This window comes from Elaeis guineensis, chromosome 3 (assembly GCF_000442705.2).
Source record: "Elaeis guineensis isolate ETL-2024a chromosome 3, EG11, whole genome shotgun sequence".
Classification (NCBI taxonomy): Eukaryota; Viridiplantae; Streptophyta; class Magnoliopsida; order Arecales; family Arecaceae; genus Elaeis; species Elaeis guineensis.
This window is the reverse complement of record NC_025995.2, coordinates 25,320,423-25,341,729: the sequence shown is the minus strand read 5'-3', so window position 1 is coordinate 25,341,729 and position 21,307 is coordinate 25,320,423. Positions and strand designations below refer to the sequence as shown.

Genomic DNA, 21,307 nt, shown 5'->3' with positions numbered 1-21,307 from the left:
GAACAATGCCGCACACCTGTACGGCTGTTTCAGTGAATTAGGAAAGAAGAATCTATGAGATTTTTGTTATTTTAAAGAAAAAGAAGGGTGCTAGTAAACCTCCTATGAAAACCAAAAGCCTAGATGCACAGCATTAATGTCAGATGAAGCTTCGAGAAAATGCTATTCTCTGGAGCTAGTTTTTTTTCCTCAGTTCACAGCAACCTCAGCTGACAGGTACTTGCCATGTCCTGCACCACCTGATTTAGTTTTTGACAGCTTCAGCACCTGAACCGCTTCTTCTACTTTGGCAGCCAATGACTCTGGTGACTCCAGAAGCAGTAGCAATTCAGAGTTGTCCATCTCCAACAGCATCCCAGTAATTTTAGCAGCAAGATCAGGCTACAGAATCAGAAATAACTCAGTACAGCACCAAAGCCAAACATTGACTTGCTTGCATTTTAGGGCAAACATCAGGAAATAAGAACAACCTTATGCTTCTGAACAAGGGGAAAGAGGTGCTCGCCAATAATCTGCTTTTGTTGTTGTGGAGAAGCAGCTGCAAGCATGCTGCTGAGCATCTTCAGCTCTCGTGAGTTTGAAGCAGCAGATGGAACCATCAAATCATTGATCATCTCATGCTGGCGTCTGTTTGGCACATACTTCCTCTGTCCAGAGCGCTGCAAAAACATAACAAAATAATTGGACATTAAAGGGAAAATAAAAGTGTCCCTGGGTGAAAAGGTATCATAAGGCATTGCAACATAGACAACACCGCAGCATGCAAGTTCACATATATGACATCAAGCAGCTTGAAAATTAGAGAGAGGTTAAATAGAAAATCACATTCACAGAGATGGCAAACATGCATTACAAGGCAAAAAGAACAAAGGAAGTCTGCTTTTCTCATAAGAGATAGAAAGCAGACCTTGTTAAAACTTCTCTCCAATCTGCTAGTAAACTTTCAGTTTGACTTTTAAAGTTTGAAGGGCCCATAAATAACTTCCTATCTTGCAAAGCAAGGTTGAAAGGCAGCTTCTCTCAGTAATATGCATCACTTGAATCATCAGATGAATATTTACAAACAAGCATGTGCACTGGAGAAACAGGTAACAGAACTCCATGACATTAACGCTGAGCAGAATTAGCCACCAAAAAATGGATGGTGCCTCGAACAGCAAGTACACCTCTTGCACAATGCTTCAATATTCTGATACAGGGAAAACATGAGAAGAGTACTAATCTTTAACCATCATCCTATGTATTCTACAAGAATTTCAAGAAATTTAGGTTCACCATTCCATAATCATGTGAAGCCAAATCCTTTATTCCTTCTCCTAAAAATAATTATTTTTCACTTCCCTCTCTCTGTTCTTACTAGAAATCTTTTTGGCTTAATTTGACTCCTTTTGAAACCTCTCTTTCTATCAAAGATTTCCCATATAGGTCAATACCAGTTCATACCAACCACACCATAACCATAGCAGTACCAAACTGATATGTGGTACAGGTAATGTATTGAAATTCAGTAATCCAAACTAGCCCCCCTACTAGGCATACTGATATTATAATAGGATGGTAGTAGTACAAGCAAGATTCGCCATCTCGGTACCGAACTACGTACCGGTGAAATCCAACTTAGTGTCGGTATGCGGTACGATATGGTACATCTATATCGATACGTAGTAGTTCGGTGTGCCGATATGCTACCGGTACGATATGGTACGAACGATATGGGACAGTTCGGTTCGATACAGAATTTCATGGGTACAAGGATCAGTACTATCGAGACAATAAATCTGGCTTCCTATGCTCATGCCATGTTAATGATGAGTCCCCAGTATCCAAGTCTCTTTAAACACATCAAACATGTCACTTCCTAACCAAGAGACCATATTGATTGTCTCGTGGCCACCTCATTCATAAAGCATTCTATCAGCTTCCCACTATCAAGAATTGTGGATATCGCCCTAAAAGGCTCCACTTGTCAGGAAAGATTTGTGTATCCCCGAAAATGGATAATACATGACGATGACAAACAATAACTGATGGGAAACAAATAGGTAACTGGTTATCAATTGTTTCTGATTTTTCCAGATATGCAAAACCATGTCTTATTTCTCATACATTTAGTTAAGTTCTTGAATGACAATTAATTTCCAAGTGTTTCTCAGTTTAAACTAATTAAATCAACAGTTTCAGGTTTTATCATTAGAAACATTTAATCACATGTGAATTGTAACTGAATCCAAGCATGCATCTTTTCTCTGCCTTCGATGTTGTCTTTGAATCCTTAAGAGTTGACATTCCACATATCTTTTGCACAAGTATTTCTCCATAAACATCCTCTCTTACTTTATTACTGCCCTTGTCTTGGCCCGATGAACAACAATCCTCTCAACTCTCAGTTCATTCATTAGAGCAATTAATTCCATGTGAAGCTATAAACTAACAAAACTGAGAAGGCAAAGAAAATCACTGGGCAGTGAATAAAGAACTTTGCAAGACCCACGGTATTTGGCCTATCTATAGATTTCTAGTATGCTTTTCCACATAACTTATGTGTTAATTTAGTTTGTGTTGTCAGCAAGTTATGTGAAATTTTAACTTGCTATTGAAAGCAACTCAATTTGGGTCAGTCACAGGTCAACTTTGAGAAAGAAATGAAGCTAAACTACCTTGCAATTTATTTCGAGACTTACAGTTAACTTAGGAATCACTTTATTTTTATTTTCTAATAAAATTTGAAAAATAAGAAATAGACTTGAGAAGTAGGTCACATTGTTTGCTACTATTCAAGGTCTTCATTGTTCTATAGGCAGAAACATGAATGAATCCCCATGACTAATTCCACCAACGAGAAGATATTGCAGATGTTAGGAGTTTCACATATATTTCTTCTATTTTAACTACATTAAGTAAGAAGTCACCAAAGAAGAAAAGGGAAGAAAGCCAACAAACAATGTAACAACCAAGGGCCTCACCTAAAGGCCAGCCAGAAATGGAGTCCTTGCTCTGTTTAAATACTAAAACACCTCTGTAACACAATCAATGTGGGACTAAATATATGTTTGTATGGGTTGTCACACATCCCCTTCCTTTTAAGCCCTAGCATGCAATTACAATCATCACTATTGGCTTGTGATCAGCCCCAAAAGGCCCATGCTACAGAGTCCCCTAGTCAAACATAGGGCATGGATTGTGTTGGCTTTGATACCATTTGTAATGACCTAGGATCTCATCTAAAAAGGCTAGTCAAAAGTTATAGTCCTTGCCCTTGCTTGAATATACAAGACCTTCCCAACATATAAACCATGTGGGGCAAAACATATGCTCACAGGAGTCCTTGTGCAGTATTACAACTTAGGGTCTTCACTCTAAAAGGCCAGCAACTGCTGTTGAAAAGGGAGGAGTAGCAAGTTGGAATATAGAAACCGACATGAAAATCTAATATTTTTCAAAAAAGCATGTTAATAAATGAAATAATTATATAATTTTTAGGTAAAAAAATGTTGACTAAGTTACTTCCATTTCAATAAAAATAGTTAGGGAGATGGAGGTGGGAGGTAAGAAAAAAGTAAAACCAGAAAGGGAGACCTAGGCCGCCCAACAATCCATGGAATTCCTAATCCAACAAAAATAACTCCATTTTGGATTTAGTATGAATAAACTAAAATATTTTCTTATTTTATACCATTCAATTCTCGATGATGAATCGATTTGATAGATCATATATTGTTATTCATAATTCAATTTATCCCATTACTAAACAGCCTAACCAAACACAAAACTCTATGCTAGGGCACTATCACAATGCATGCCAATGCTTTTTATCCACTCAAGGTGCTTCTATTATATAGAGAAGGCGAATTCATAATGGTATCCTCTTGAATGGCATGTGCTCGATGAACAAGGCGAGATTGTAGATGTGGATCTCCTCTCATTAGAATCACTTCCCAATATCCCTATTGTTCACAATGGAACCACAAGAGGTTTCACCCTAATCCTTCCGGCTAACAATAGGAAACAAATTGTTAACTCAACCATGTTGAGAAACAATATTCTCATGTAACATAATACACCTTTTAGTCTTAGCTTGAAAATAGTTGATATAATCAACTTGAAAGAATCACAAACTTTAGGAAGTTCTTTTTATAATTTGGGGGCTCCATCCAAGTATGTGAAGAAGCTCTAGTTTCATCGTATTCAATATGTGAAAATGTAATTTGATCATATTTGAAGCAAACAATAAAGGGAATAGAATCATAGAACCTTCAACATAGGGGTGATCCCAATAAATTTAGATTCTAAGAAATATGAACTACATCTAGACTTTCAGGACAAACATCTAGACTTTCTCGAAATCATACAAATAGTTTGTTTTCCTTAATTAAAAAGAAATGCAAAAGATTCCAAATATAGTCAGTATTAATATGTAATCTTGTGTTTAGGTTTTGATATCGTTAGAACAAAATCAAAACTAGAATTTAGCTTCCTAACAATTGGTCTTGCATCTTAAACAAGTGTTAAGTCATGCCTCTGGAAAAGCAATGAAACATGATTATAAAAGTGAACAAAAAATAAATATAGCAGAAAACTGGAAAAGGAAACCCAAAAAATCAATTAATATTAACATTACTACCCATCTACACCTTATACTACATCACTTTCCTTGTTATTCTTTAGGTCTATATATCTGCTTTTGGATCCACTCTTGATGATATTTACAATAGCAGAAAGACTTCGTCAATATAATATTTTGCAATCTTTGAACTTACTCATGATCATATGTTGGACATCATTGACCAACCTTGAAGAACAAGAGACCATGGATCACCATATAGTCATAGTGCAATCAAGATCAACAGATGATAAGGGATTTCCCTTTTCAAAGCCAATTCATGTTATAGGCTCATCTTACAAGCTTATAATGCACAATACTTGTTAAGCTAGCAAATTCTATGGTCAATAGCAAGATATTAACCCCAAGAATTTATTCAATGGATTATTGCACACTAATCTTCAACTTATAGATCTTCGTCTTTAGCCATTGTAATGAGCTTCCATGCTCACCTTTTCAGGAATTCTATTGAAAGATATATACATCAAAATGTATAATGTAAAATGGTAGAAAGAGTAAAGAAAAACAGAGTTGGTCAAGAAAATAAGCTAGACATAATTTTAAAAATATTATTTATTTTGTTATATTTAAATGTACCATTTCACCAGTTTTACAATGAGCAAGTCATAAAACATATTTATAAAAAAAATGTTATAAATTGAGCTCTTGACTGTGTAGCCAAGCTATTTTCTTTGAAAAATAAGTGTGCAATGCTTCCATATCTTCTCAAAATTAACAAAATCAAGTTTGGTAATAGGGTGGTTTTGTGATGGCCCAACCCATGTAAAAATCCCAGCCCATGTAACAAAGCCCAAAAAAAAAAAAAAAAAAAAACAGAAAAAAAAACAGGGGAGAAAACTCCCGAAGGGAGTCTTCTTCCTCCTCTCGCCGGCTCCCGATCGGAGTCGGAGATGAGTTCCCTCCAGCTCTATTTAAGGAGGAGAACCCTCCTCTCTCCTCTCATCGAGAAATCCTGGGGCAAAACGGCGGCAATCGCCGGAAATTCCTCACGGAGATCCGTCACTGTGCCGTCCAATTTCTCGCCGGCGACGGAGGTAAGCCTCCTCCCCTTCCTCTCTTCTCCCCCTTCCTTCCCGTGCCGATGTGCATGCTCGCCGGGGACCGGAGTCGCCGGATTTTGTTGTGGAAGTAACCTTCATTTTTTGACCGTTTCCCTTTGATTCCGACGCCGGTGGTCACCGCCGACCACCGGTTTGGCCTCCTCTTGCCGCCGGATCGTCTCCCCTCCTGCCGACGGCCGCCCCACGCCGGCTGCACCGCCGGTCGGCCAGCCAACGAGAGGACCTCAAGGTCCCCTGTTTCAGCCCAAAAGAAACCCACGGGAAAAAGAAAAAGAAAAGAAGAAGGAAAAGAAAAGAAAAAGAAAAGAAAAAGAAGAAAAAAAAAGAAAAAGGAAAAGAAAAAAAAAAGAAAGAAAAAAATAAAATAATAATAATAAAATAATATAATAAATAGGATTTTCTCTCCTCTCTCTTCCGTGAAGAAAAAGAAAAGAAAAAAAAGGAAAAGAAAAGAAGAAGAAAAAAAAATAAAAATAAATTAATAAATAATGATATAAATAATAAAATATGAGAAAGAGAATTTCTCTCTCTTCCCTCTCTCTCTTCAGCCTGAATTAGTATTTTCTCTCTCTAGAATTGGACTTTCTCTCTCTAGAATCTTCCCTCTAGATTATTTCTCTCTCTTAAGATTTCTAGAATTTTGAGAAGAATGATGATGAATTTAAATGATCCTCGTGATGGATTTTTGATCTGTGATCGTCGGACGGTATACCGACACCCACTTTGATCAGATTAGATATTTTTAAGATTTTAATTTTTATAATTTTATTAAATTATGCACATGATAATCTTAGCATGATTTGATCTGATCAATCGAATTTGTTGAATCATATCGTCTGAGGAGTTCAAGATGAGTTTTCTCTCTCTAGAATTTTCTCTCTCTAAAATATTCTCTCTTGATTGATTCTCTCTCCAAAAAAATTAGTGAATGAAGAAATTTCTTTTAATAGTCTGATCTGATTCTAATGAAGAATCCTGATCCATGATTGTCAGACAGCGTACTGGCACCCACCTTAATCAGATCATGAATCTTTAGATTTGATCATCCATGATTCCGATCTAGTCATGACTTGATTTGATCATGTTGATTTCACCACTCGAGATATTGGACCAATCGTAATGTTGGATTGTGTCACCTGATCAATTCAAATTGTACCTCATGAATTCTCTCTCCTCTGATTTTCTCTCTCCACTTGATTTTATGAAATCGATGAAGAAACCTCGGTCCTATCACTTCGAATTCGATTTGATCTGATAGTCAAACTTTGGATCGTTTAGGTCCTAATTAGATTTTGATTAGATGAAATTAGATGATCGGACCCAATCTAAATCGTTGAAATATGGTATTCGTATTCTTTCTAATTATTGGAATTGATTCTGTATAGGATTGTGGATGTTTGATCATGGGATATCGCAATATGATCTACGAATAGAATTTTTGGAAGAAAAATTTATAGAATTATATGGATTTATTGGAATGCGTTCGAGGTAAGTAATGTTTCACTTTTTCTAGATTTATCGACAAATTATAATGTATTTTTCTGACATGATTTGCGAAATGATGCATGAATTGGATGAATGATATTTTGTTATGAAAATATCTTATTTGAAATGTTATGATGAAGCATGATTGAATATATTGATTTCATGATGTATTATATTGATTGATTTCGATACTACATGATTATATATTTTATTATTGAAATTAGAATATGAAATATGATTTATGAAGAATTCTGATATAAGAACATTATGAATTGACAACCTGACTATGTAAAGGACCCCGCCAATGGGGGCATATATGTTGGCAATTGATTGTCCTGAGGGTTTATGTCGCCAGCGAGACCAGCGACATGTCACCAGAGAGACCAGCGACAAACCGCCAGCGAGACCAGCGATTTCAAAGGACATGGCTGCCAGATGATTCGCAGCTCACCGCAAGCAGATACGCGGTATTATGACCCTGCCACAGGGAAAATGTGGTCATAGCTCATGGTTGACGAAAAGAATTGAAGAACAAAAAAAATTGAAATCTGGAAAGAAACTTGAATTTTCGAAAAAGAAATGAATTTGGCATGAATTATATTGCATAATTGAAATTGATTTCGAATTGATGAACTCTATATGCTTATTTTCTATAAATGATTATTTACTTAAATGCCTGATGAAATCTGTTGAGAAGTGATCATTGCTTACTGAGCTGTCTAGCTCATTACCTCCTATTTTTATTGTTTTTACAGATGTTGAGGAATTAAGATGATACAAGATATGAATGGAAGAGTGATCAGAAGTAGAATCCCTATACTTTTATTTTAGGTTGAAAGTCTTATTGAATTTGATGTAAGGCCTATGAATCATTGTTGAATTTATTGAGACATTAAAGAAAAAAATTTAGGTCGTTATGTTTTGGATTTAAATTATTGACTAATTATTCCGCTGTTGTTTTAAGATAATATGATAAGATGCCTTGCATGCTTATGGGAAGAGTTTTCTATGAGTATGCGGCGGTTGCCATGACCCTCGATCCACAATCTCGAATCGGGGGTGTGACAGGTTTAGTGCACAAGACCTCCACCACAGAGAGGTCTAGAGAGGATTTGATATATGCAGGCCTACCCCTGCATGCGAAGAGGTTGTTTCTATATTTCGAACCAATAACACCCAAGTCATAATGGAACATCTTTAACATTGGACCATGACTCACCATCAGAATATCAAAGTTTAATCTAGAATTTTTTCCAATATTTGAACTATAAAGAACTGAATAAATGAAAAATATAATAGGCATAAATAATACTTATACAATGAATTTGGTTCTCCTATGTTAGTTTCTTGAAAGCTTGTTGCCCAACTCGAGATTCAGGTTAATTTCATTTGAATTAGAATATTTTAGTTTTAGTTTAGAATTTTAGGGAAACCTAAAATCATGCATGCAACCCAACCTTCTTCACAAACTTCAAATGAGACAGTATATTGAGAAAAAATATTTGTGTATGAAGAATGATATATAACTGCTCCTTGATTGTCAGGAATCTCAAATGTCTAGTACAACCAACTCTCACAATTCGTTAGCATAATGTTCAGAATTTAGTCAAATACAATTTAATAAGAAATGATCTAGAAAATCATTTTACATGGGTTAAAAAAAAACCTCTTCTTTGTTTTAATCAAAGTTGTTGACTGAAGATGGCAAATAGAGCACTTAAATGAGAGAGAGATTGCGGAGAAAAGGAGGTAATAGGAGAAAAGCCCCTAAGCTTTTTATCCAAATATCATTCGCCACTAATATGCAACACCAGGATCTATTGTCTCCATTTCTTTGCCCCTTGTGGCTCATCCCATTCATATCCTGTTTGCACCATTATAGCCACTCCCATCTATAATAATCATACTCCATTTATCCAATTTTCTCTTTAAGGTAGAGAAAAAAGACAAACCTACCAGCAAAAAAGTAAAGGTCGCATTTATCATATTAGATGAAAAATGAAAGGATCCTTAGTCAAATAGGATCATAGCCATCCATAGTCACCTAATGTACACATCATATGCCAGCAATCAATCATAAATAATTCATCCTAGAGATGCCCTGCAAGGCTGAAATAACATATAACTTAAAGAAACATTGATCATATCTGGACCACCATTTAATCAAACAAAATAAGCTTTCTTACGGGGGGGGGGGGGGGGGGAGATTTTCCTAAGATAGCACATAGCATAAACTTAATCATGCATTTTGACTATAAGATGATTTGGAAATCCCATAATGAATTAATTAGCAAAAACTCACAAGTTTTAGAGATGAAATTGTAGTCGCTATCTGGTCTCACAACTTGCATTTCGACTGCAATTATTGTGATAGATCATTGAATATTAAGCATGGACGTGAGATCATTCTTGATGAACCACTGGATGGGATATACCGATGGATCCTTCAAAGCAAGATGACATCATTATGTGCACATCAATGACCAAGAAGTGATGGATCCTTTCTACAATTCTCTTGATGGAATTTTTCTTTTTAAGCATGAAGAAAAAACATGTCATATTGTGATGGAAGTTCCTCACCTAAACTAACAAATAGATCTGATGCAGATTGCCTCCTTGTATATTCATTGATAATCCTGCTGGTCTTTTCTTTCTGAGAAAAACCATCCTGTTGTTCATTGAATGATAAACTGAAGACTTACTTGCATCGAATTGTTGCATGATGAGCTTGCTAGCATTAATTTATAGAGGGAAAAATTTCCAATATCTAATCATCACGGCTAACATTAACCATTTGTTATTCAATGACCATATTTGTCTTAATTGTGTCCTATTTCTCTGATGCAACTTAATTGTATCCTTGACAATGCAATCTATAACAAATGCATCAATAACCTAAACTCAGCAAAGCACGCCTTTCCCAAGCTTTAGAATTGGACTTAATAACCTGAGACAGTCTTCCCTATCCTATTTATGTCATGGAGCAATTTCTTAAAACATCAAGGAACTCAGATCTCCACTGCCAAAGCACTACATTTGCGAAGCTATTACTGCTTTACAATAAGAATCAGGACATACTATATACCAAATGATCTAGAAACCAAATCTCTTTGTATATTAAATATGATCCTTTAAACCTTTAACCATTTTTTTGGGGTAGTAGAAAAAGAATTACAGGGAACAGATATATGTATTTATTGATAACAAGAAACAAGGTAAGACACACAAATCTTCTATTTCTCATTCAACATTCACCATAAAATTTTCATCAAAATGGACTCTTCCCTGCATATACAGGCCATCTACTTAAACTTTAAGAAAAACTAACCTAGTCCCTTCAAATAATCAAATAAATCTCAAGTTTACTAAAATGTATATATCCAGAACCTTCATAAGACTCATATATCCTTAGTTTCAGGCTCTTGAGCTGATTTTGGCACACATGATGACTTAGTGAGAAAAATCTCATACTGTAAAAGCTGTGTGGTATGAAGTGCATTCATACTTGATCAATATGTACTTGTTGAATGAAGTATGCCCCAAAACAGGCAACATACCCAAAAGAAACCAAGAAAAAAGAATCTAAAGTGAAGAAAACAGACCTAGAAGTGGAAATCAAAAAAATGAAAGAAGGTCATTTTTTCTTCCCAACTAAATGCTGGATGGGAAATTGTGAAAAGGAATTGACTCCATAAAACTGTCTTCGTTTCATCCAATGCACAAATTACTCTATTACTTGATTGTAAATTTTCCTTTTATATAAAACTACACTTTATAGGTAGCTCAATTTATGCAGTTAAATGCAGTAAAAGGGTATTGAAGTATTGTGGTACACACTAGCAACCCAAACAAGGAAAACATGTCTTCATCTACCACTCAAAAAAAAAAAAAGAAAAAAAAAAAGAACAATTTACCCTTCTAGCAGTGAAGGTTGGTGCATATTTGAAGGATAGAAACATGGTAGTCAATCAAAATACACATTGCTATGAAATAAGCCAGCATTCTCTGCCATCTGTATTCTAAATCATCATCGTAGTGCCAGTCACCCTCTATCTCACACCTTGTTGCCCGTTGTGCACATGTTCTGGTTTCACTAAATGACAAACCCTGGAGTGTGGATTAATCAACCTACTCCAATGGCATAGACGCCATTTTTATCTTGTGATCAAAGACAACAATGAAATATTTGATTATGTATAACACCAAATGCCAAAAAATAAAAATAAAAACACAACAAAAATTTATAGTGCATTAAAACCATCAAAATGTTTAGGTACAATGCTACATATGACAATGACATTATGTTTAGACTTGTATGATATCTTGTAATTTCATGTGATAATGGCACCAGCCTACTCCAATAGAATAAGAAATAAAGAAGAAGTACACATGTAATAACAAGCAAGATACAAAATTTATGCATGAAAAAATATTTTTGGTGCATGAAACTTGCCTGGTGACTATTAAAGTCTTTCAGTGCACCCAAAGAGTGGTCTGGTTGATGTAAATGACAAATATGTGGAATGGAGTGGTCAGATTCAGAAAGCATGTGCCCATTCATCTGACCTCCAATTTGTCTATGTTGCCTTTGAGTATTTGGAACCTACAAAGACAATATTGTAAATATGAATGCACTATTGAATACTTTCAACCTAAATACAATATGAATAAACTAAAACCTGTTCTTCATGTGCCAATAGTTCTGTATCTTCCAAAAAGAAAAAGGTAAAGTGACAAATACCACTGGAAGCTGCATTGGTTGGAAAGGTGGCCTTGATGCAGAAACAAAACCACTTGGCCTCCATGCTGGTATCAGTTCCAAGGTTTGATTCATAAGACCCTGACAGAAAGGAATTTGTGAGACTACACCAGGTGCAGAGTAGTAAAAAGGACAACCAGCAGGAATAACTACAGATGGTGATCCTGCTAATCCTACCATACGCTGAGCAAACTGAAGCTGCAACTGTGCTTTCCTATCCTCTTTCCTTTGCGCAATTGCAACATATAAGGGCTTCTGGAGGAACATGGATCCTGCAAGAAATCCATGTGGAACATAAACCTTTGAAGTTGAAGGATAATGGAAGACACATCTATTTTTAACAAAACTGCAGAGGGAACAAAATTACCATGCAGAGTGTTTACAGCTCTGCTAGCTTCCTCTGGTTTGCTATAGCATACAAATCCAAACCCTTTACTAATTCCTTTATCATCACACATAACTTTTGCAGATATGATATTGCCACACTGACTGAAGTGTTCTCTCAGAGCATCATCATCAACATCATCATCAATATTCTTTACATACACATTTGAAGCCTAAACAAAAGAGAGCTAAATTAGTAAAGGAACAAGCAGAAGAAGCTTCAGGAAAGACCAGTAAAGCAGCCCAGGGCACAGGAGCAAGGAGAACTACCATATTTTTTCTGAGCTGTTCCTCACGCTTTTCTTCAAATAACTGCCGTAAAATTTCTTGGCGTTCTTCCTTCTTCTGGGCCCTTCCCACGTAAAGGGTTTTTGATGCTAATCAGCAAAAAATAGATTATGAGAACATATGGAATTAGACATCAAGAGAACATTTGCAATAATACTATATTTTTTGAGTGAAATATTGTAAACCAATTGTCAAGGGTGAGAAACCACCATTCTTACCTAGCTGAGCTCCATTCATTGCCTTTATTGCTCTTCTAGCACTATCAGGATTTTCAAAGTTCACAAACCCAAACCCCTTCGAGTTACCTTCAGCATCTTTTGCAATAACCACATTTTTTATTTTGCCAAATTCAGAGAACTTCAGCTGAATAAGTTCTTCTGTTATGTCACCATCCAGGTTCTTCAGATATAGATTAGTATATTTCGGTTCAGAGTCAGGTAAAACGCGCTCACTCTTTTTGATGAAGTTACCAACATATCTATGTTACATGTAATCAGTATTTAGTATAAGAGTAAGAGATTCATGAATTGATAGTATGAAAATGAGTAAGAACCAAAACTATTAAATAGAGTTAGCTAACCTAATTGGCTCACTATAACCATCAAATCAGCACCTTACATGAATCAACTTTTAGGTAAAAATAAACATGTCATAACAAGCATAAAGGAAGTGGTTGAAAGGTATTCCAATACATTTTCTTGCCATCAATAATGGATCCATTGAGTTTCTCAATGGCAGAATTTGCACGTTCTTCAGAGTCAAACTGAACAAACCCATATCCTTTGCTCTTGCCATCTTGCATTGTAACAACCTTGCAAGACAAAATATTTCCAAATTTTTCAAACATTTCGTGAAGCCTCACATTGTCAATGGAGTCAGGCAGATTCTGCAGGTAAAGAACCAAACTCACATCACATTCCAGTTGTAAAAAGGGGCATCCAAGCTAGTCATTTCTACTGTACCTTCACAAACAGGTTACCAATCCCACTGTTCCTTGCCTCCGGGTCTCGATGAGACCACATAATTCTAATTGGTTTTCCATTTAATGAGGCATGATTCAGTTTCTCGATAGCTTGTGAGGCTGCCCAAAGAAAACAAGAACAAAAGATTCACACATATACTCGAAACAAAAATAAATGAATAATCATACTCCAGGTTTAGAACAAAATCCAAGTAAAAACTGAGGCAGAGAGACAAATTCATGATGCAAGATAAACAATTAAAAAAATTACTACGGCATACGAATAAGCACAGATTCCTCAGCAGAATGAGAAGAATATAATTTGCAAGGTAAACAAAGAGTACAAAGACAAGGAGAAACTACCATAAAGAAATTAAATAATTATAAACCAGATGTCAGAAGCAAATTAGATCCCAGCGAGAACACGATAGCTAAAAATAAAATTTAAATGCAGCAAGACCCAAAAAATATTCCATAGCTATCAATTAAAAAAATAACTTAAAATTGATGAGAAGAAATATATAATGATGATGAATCAAAGGATGATAAAACAATTGTATTTCAAATCAAACGAAATTACACATTATGAAAAAGACTATTGGAGGAATTCAACCGATTTGGTCCAAGTCGAATAAATTAAAACCGAAAAATCCCAACAGCATCAAGAAACAAAATAGACACTAGATTCTGCTATCAAGAACAAAAAAGGTTAAAGAAATCCAAAAGACTCCAAGCACGAAACAAGATCAATCTATAACCAAGAGAAAACCAAAAGAAGAAAGAAATCGATAAACAGAGAAAGAAAACACCGGGGGAAGAGAGGGGGAGAGAGAGAGAGAGAGTTCCGATCCTATCCAGAGATGCAACGCATACCGTCCTGGGATGAAACGTAGTTGACGTAGCCGTAACCGAGGGATCGGCCGGAGACAATGTCGCGGCAGACGCGGACAGACGTGACGGCGCCCACCGACGAGAAGAGGTCGAAGAGATGGCTGTCCGTCACGGCCGGGTGGAGGTCCCCCACGTACAGCGCCGGCGATGGCACAGTCGGAGCCATCGCCATCAGAGACAGAAGAGAGAAAGATCTATCAACGGAAGAAGAGGAGAGAGATAGAGGAAATTGGCCTCGCTCGCTCACTCGCTCTCTCGCTTATAGTTGTCGTTCAGTGGATTCTTGAATTAGGGTTAGGCTTCGATCGGGTGACGGGGCGAGGGAGACTGGAGAGGGTGGGTGGATTTGCATGGGGCGCGGGAGTTTGGAGACGGGGAAAGGAGTGATATGGTTAAGAATACGGTGACCACAACCGGGGGTGAGCGGGACCACGTCCTGGCCCTTTCTCGCTCTCCTGGCTGGCTTTCTCGCTCTTTTACCTCCGAATAAAATTATGGGGCCCAATCATGGTACCCTAACAACTCTCAGTGCAGGCACGTGGCAGTGGTTTCTTTTGTTAATGCTTGTTGGGCATCAGATATTAGCTCAGTGCTCTGCAATTACCTTGCGAGTGATATACTCACGATACACGATCCATCTGACGTGGCACCTTACGGACGGCCAAATAATTTACAAATTAGACCAATTTCCTTTTGCCATCTAGGACGGAACAAGATTGCTACGATTAACTCTCTGTCATCTATCATTGATGATGAGCACCTACAAAACAGCATCCTTACAGGCTAGAATTGTATCCGATGGAGACTCTGATGCTTAAGTCAGAGAGAAAATTAGTGAATAGTAGATTTTGAATATTGAGAGTAGCAGAGTTCTAGCTCAGAAGCATCTTACCGGTGCTGTTCACTTACTCCCCTTTTATAAATAATTCTGATGTAACCGTCGAGCATGTGGTCCCGCTTATCGAACCATAATTGTGGAGTTAGTGAGTCGTTAATTCCTCCTAATTACTGTGACACGTAGTCAATAACCATTCATAACGATTACAGTATATTGAACAGATTGGCAGACTATATGTCGGCAACATTAATATGTCGATAGAAAGTCCGAATGACCATCGGCTAGTAGTTCTGGTATGCCGACGGCCTTAGGTCGGAGGTTGCTCAAGTTGTTTGCTATTGATCGATAATAACCAAATATCAGTCGATCTGCCGATTATGAGTCAGTGTGATTTGTTCAGTCAGTCGATGCATAGTCGGAGTTGTATGCTCGGTCGGTCGGCCTTTGTTGAGTCAAAGTTGAGGATCGGTTGACTTGAGTTGGAGGTCAATTGACTTACCCCAACAGTTGCCCCCCACTCCCAAGTCCAAGGTGATTCGATGTGTGCCACCGCGGGTTTGTCATATTAGACAAAGGAAGTCATTTTGTGTCATATCAAACCCCAATTTGGCTCCTAGTTTCTTCGGGATATGAACGTCGGCTGTTTTGTTATTTTGGTGAATACAGAATCATTATTAAACTATTTTATTGACAGGACGATTCAGTATCGGATGTCAGTGTCAGACGTCATTTCGAGAAGATGATTTAGTACCGGACGATATGATTTTGACAAGTAGATCTTTGCCACGTGTCCGAATGTCATTGGGTCGGAGCTGTTCACATGGATAACGGTGATGTGGCTTGATCTGGAGTAAGTGCGTCGAACCGTTCGATCAATGGACAGCTCAGATGTCACCACGTGTCAACATCCGGTGAGACTCTGATTTGGTTGCTTCGATCCTAGCCGTTGAGGGATCCTATATACATAGGATCACTTTCAACCAATCTTTTATTTTTCATTTGTCTTCTTTGCTGCAGAAACTCTATCGGAAGATCGTCCCAGACTTCTTTTCCTCCTCGTCTTCCTTTTTGAATTCCAGGTTAAGTCCTTATCTTTTTTTTGAGTCATCCTTCGTCTTCTTTAGTTTTTTTCTTTTCTCCGATGGCTGGGGGTTCCTCCTCTCGGGATGGTCGGTCGGAGAATCCGACTGACGACTCTCCGTCAGGCTCAAAAGTGGAGGCTTCTTCACTTTCAAAACTGAACGTCAAGCAGTTCTGGGAGCAATATCGCATCCCGAAGCAATATCAACTCTTCGCCCCTGATGCTGATGGTCGGGTGAACGCCCTCTTTCGGACCAAGTGGCCTTTTATGTCGAAGACCTTCTGATGGATTTTCGATTTTCAATTCTGGAGTTCGTCTAGAATATTTTAGATTACTACGGTCTTTGTCCTGCCTAGCTAGCATCAAATTTGGTCTGGCTAATAATCAATTTTGCTCTGTTGTGTCAGTTACTGCCGACCGAACCTCGTCCTTTCCTCTTTCGTGCTTTCTTTGTCCTCTGACCTCATCCAAAGGCCAAGGATTGGTGGTTCTTCAACCACCGAAAAAGCTTCTCTTTCATTATCGATCTTCTATCGTCCATCCATGGATAGAAGAATCAGTTCTTTTTTGCCTCTTCTTCTCTTCCTTAGGGCTTTCCTTCTCGCTGGGGCAATCCAAGAACCAGCCCCAACGATAATAGTCGGGTGGAGGTCGGCGATCAGAAGGACTTCCATCGGTTGAAGGATATGATGGTCCCATCGTAGAAGGAGCTTATGATCGAATAGACTCTTTATGATGTCGGCCTCAGTTCGGTCACTAACTTGGTATAGTATAGTCGGTCACTCCAATTTTATTCTTTCTTTGTTTGTTTCTGAATCGTACTGACTTTTGTTATTCTAATTGCAGCCATGTAGTCGAGGACGCGAGTGTCGAGCACTGACATTCGTCAACACGCTGCTAGGAAGAGGGCAGCGTCCGAGGTTGGTCCTTTCCGACCACCGAAGAAGGGTTGAGCTACTGCTTCAATGCCGATTAAGGAACCCGATGTACCATCTACATCGGTTCCTGAGCCGGTCTTAGCATTGTTAGCCCCGATAGTACTTCCCATTGCGCCGTCTAAAGAAGGAGTGGCGAGGGAAGGAGCTACCGCAGCAACATTGATAGCTCCACCAACTGAGGAGGTTTGGGCCGAGGTGGAGACTACGGTCGAACCTGAGCAATCTGTAGCTGCGCCGGTTGCTCCTTCAGCAAGAGTTTCTCTAGAGCAATCGAGTTCAAGCTTCCCCTCACTTTCGAATGTGGGGCCGCCGACAGAAGACCAGGGAAAGGCTCCGGTGACTTCGAAGGAAGATGTAGCGTCGGAGGGCCACACGCTCCACTTCGACCTTAAAGTGCCTGGAGATGAATCGGCTCTAGCCAATCTAACATTGGCTAAGCGGCTCATCCAAGCCGCTCTTCTCCCGACCGACTAGGAGAGTCGAAGAAATCAGACGGTGGTCGAGATGTTCTCGTCCTTCTACCCGATGATACTCGGAATAAGCTGCTTTTACTCTTTTTTTTTATTTGATTTGACTCATCTTCTGTCGCAGTTGGTCCACGATATGTTTGACCTAGAAGCCGGCTATGTGAAGTTCGATGACTTTCATTGAACATGGATGAATAAAGTGGCGGCCGCTGATGCTAAGAAGGCAGCTGAGCGGGAGGCCAAGCTTCGGTAGAAAGTCTCTCGATTGACTAACGATCTGGAATCTTCTGAAATCGAGATTGAGTCAACTCGTCAAAATATTTTGGCTCTTGAGTCGCGGGTCAAAAGCAAGAAACATTCCATCCATCGGCTTCGATAGGAAACGGATGCATTGCTGAACTCGAAGCCGAACATGGACGACATCGAGCCAGCCTGAAAAGGTTGGCATTGGCCAAAAAGGAGTCATCTTCTGGATGAGCCGATGCTAAGTTGGCGAAGGCGAAAGCGGAGTCGGTGAGGGAGGTGTTGAGCCAAGCAATCGAGGACTTCAAGAATTCGAAAGAATTCAAAGAAGAGATCCTCGAAGGCGGGTTCCCCTCCTACTGCATCGGGTATGAAGATGGCCGAGATGTGGTCGAAAAATTATACCCGAACCTCGACTTGAGTAGCATCGTCCCTTCAGGTCGAAAGACGGAGCTACTGAAGAAGACACAGTGCCAGCTGAAGGAAGGACACCGACAGTACCAGAAGTCGTCCAAGTCCCCGAAGCTACTCCAGAGCAAAGAGATGAAGGCGACGACTGATGATCGATATATTTTTATTTTTTTTTTTTGTAATCAAATACTTGTAATCGGACTTTGGTCTAATTTTGTAATCTCTTTGTAATGAATGAAAAGAATTTTTTTTTCTAAGTCCAGACTTTATTTTGCATGTCTGCAATGTAAAGTAGTTATTTAGCTACCAAACATCAATCGACAAACCGAACGTTCGATAGGACTTGTATAACCATCCGTTAGTCACATAGTTCTTTTGACATACTTTGAGAATTAGGATAAATGATAATAAGTTGAATACCCTGCATCTGACGTTTAATCGATTTGCACGTCACACTACAAGAAATCTTATCTATAGTGGCAAGTGTTTTGTGGCAAAAAAAAATTTTGCCACTGAAAATAAATATTCTATGACAAGAAATCATGCTCGTCACTGATTAGCATCAATTGATTTATTTTAGTGACAAACAAATATCCTTGTCATAGATTATTAATTATTGGTGACAAATTTTTTTCTTGTCACTAGAACTTGTCACTAAATAAAAGTGCAAAAAACTAAAATATTAGTTAGAAAAATAAAATATTATTCATGACAAGAATTAAAATTCTGTCACTAAAAGGCATCGGTGATAATAATTACTTGTCACAAAAAATATTTTCTTATCACAGAAAAAAATTCAATGATAATATTTACTCGTCATTGAAACAAAAAAATATTAAGCACCAAACCCCTGATTGGAAGCCCTTTCTTTGCCCTCTAAAAAAAAAAAAGAAGAGGAAGAAGAAGAAGAAGAAGAAACGAAACGTTTCATCTCCTTCATGTTTACCACTTCTTCACAAGTACTCAATTCCAGAAACCCCCACACCTATTAGTAGTGATGTGAGAGAACTCACAACTGGCACCCTTCCAATTGATAACTCCATTGAAGAAAATATTCTGGTGCACATTGGATTGGATTTGGAGGAGGCCGTCATACTATATTAAAAGTTAGAACTCAAAACCCTGGCTCTAATACCAAAAGTCTTTTTGTATAGATATGCCCATTCTTGTTGCTCCTTGGATTGATTTTGATGATTACAAAGCATTTGAAGGGGTACTATTGATTTTGCTTGAAAAAGACTTATTGCTCTTCAGAGGCAAAATCATAATTTTACCAAACCCTGATTTGAAAGCATCAAATGATAGAACAAAAGATTTGTGATCCATTGGTGAAAATTTTATTATTTTTGGACTTGTATTTTGAAAGATATTCATGTTTGAAAAACATGAGTCGACCCATGAGTCGACTCATGGCATATGAGATGATTGGCACGCTGAATTTTTGGATGGCACAAACTTGGCACACCCTGTGAGTCGACCCATGAGTCGACCCCCAAGGCATGAGTCGACCCATGAGTCGATCTCTGCGGGTTTTAGGCCAATTTTACAGAACCGTGCTTCCCTTCTCATTTTCTGATGTTTTTCCACAGAGGTCGACCCATGAGTCGACCCCCAGGCATGAGTCGACCCATGAGTCGACCCCTGTGACGGGATTGTTCCACGTTTTTAACTCATTTTAAGTGCTTTTAATGCTCATTTAATGAAAAATTTCTTGCCGCTGAGAAACCAATCTTCGCACGTTGTTCTTGGTTTCATGGGAAAGAGGCCCAAAACCCCTCGTCTTCCCCATTTGGTCGCTCCAAGCCTCCCCACCTGATTAAGCCTCATAAAAAATAGAAGAAAATCCAGGGAAAACATCAAAAAAATAGATGAAACAGAGGACGGATAGAAAAAATCAAAGGTATGCCCTTTTCCCTCATAGATTGATCATTTTCCTTTGGTTTTTGCATATTTTTCTTTTCATTTCGTTATCTGTTTTTGGAGATCTATGGAGAAGGAGAGCATCTAAGGATATTAGAGGGATTTTGAGGTTCCGATGATATGGGATTTTATGTGAGTTGCAGTGATGTGAGCTTGAGGTTTTGGAGAGCTAATCTGGGTAGAAGCATGATATTTTGTAGGGTTTGGGGATTTTTGATTGAAAAGATTTTTCTTTGGTTTCTTTATTTTCAATTTATGGAGTTCTATTCAAATGATAATACGAATATGATACTAAATTTATGGTGTCAAACTTCCAAGCTCCATTTTTTTTTGGCTCCTAACTATCAGTTTATGGAGTTGTGTTCTCATGATAATATGAATATGATACCAATCTGTTCATCAGGCAGTGAGTCTCAGATGTAAGATCCAGACGTGTGATATGGGTTGAATAAATACAGGAGAATATATATAGGATGGAGGAATGTCACCATACAAAAGCTTAGACTGATTGAATAGTTCAACTGTATTAATAATTTTCTGCTTGATTAATCTGAGAGAATGGGTACTGCTCTCCTTGTGATTACTCTAGAAGTAAGATGGAGCACCACTCGGGTGATGCAAATTTCAACAGCTAACCCTCCCCTGGTCCTTAAAAGTGAGGACAAATTGGAGGTACTTTTTTTTTTTCTTTTTCATTTAGTTAAAGGTACCAACTTATCTATTTGGTAAAGGTTCTTGGTTGTTTTATGAGATATTTGGGCCCAAATCTTTCCCTAACCTACTTTGGGAAGTGATTTATTAGCATGGACACCTCATAAAAAATGGTTACATAAACCTTGATTACAAATCTTATTTGGTTGTCCTCTGTATTTATAATATGTTTGCAGGTATAATTGTATACAAGTGAAGCAAATGATGATTTGGCACACTCTCCTTGTTCCCTTTTGTTTTTTTTTGAA

The 21,307-nt window shown here is 38.0% G+C and overlaps 1 protein-coding gene across 2 annotated transcripts in view; it reads right to left on the bottom strand.

Moving 5' to 3' along the window:
- The window catches only part of LOC105035102 (polyadenylate-binding protein 7), a 15,041-nt gene extending 176 nt beyond the window's left edge, over window positions 1-14,865 (bottom strand). Inside the window, exons 1-11 of one of the 2 annotated variants that reach the window (XM_010910517.4) lie at window positions 14,433-14,861; window positions 13,561-13,679; window positions 13,291-13,484; window positions 12,817-13,076; window positions 12,581-12,687; window positions 12,294-12,483; window positions 12,104-12,198; window positions 11,909-12,007; window positions 11,621-11,770; window positions 471-659; window positions 1-381 (exon numbers count right to left, since the gene is read on the bottom strand). The exon at window positions 1-381 is cut by the window's left edge and continues 176 nt beyond it. In XM_010910517.4, the coding sequence (XP_010908819.1) occupies window positions 190-381; window positions 471-659; window positions 11,621-11,770; window positions 11,909-12,007; window positions 12,104-12,198; window positions 12,294-12,483; window positions 12,581-12,687; window positions 12,817-13,076; window positions 13,291-13,484; window positions 13,561-13,679; window positions 14,433-14,622 (1,785 nt within the window). In that variant the 5' untranslated portion in view covers window positions 14,623-14,861 and the 3' untranslated portion in view covers window positions 1-189. Of the gene's footprint in view, window positions 382-470; window positions 660-11,620; window positions 11,771-11,908; window positions 12,199-12,293; window positions 12,484-12,580; window positions 12,688-12,816; window positions 13,077-13,290; window positions 13,485-13,560; window positions 13,680-14,432 lie in introns of both variants that reach the window. The other variant, XM_010910516.4, reaches the window with a different exon arrangement.
- Window positions 14,866-21,307: the final 6,442 nt, after the last annotated feature.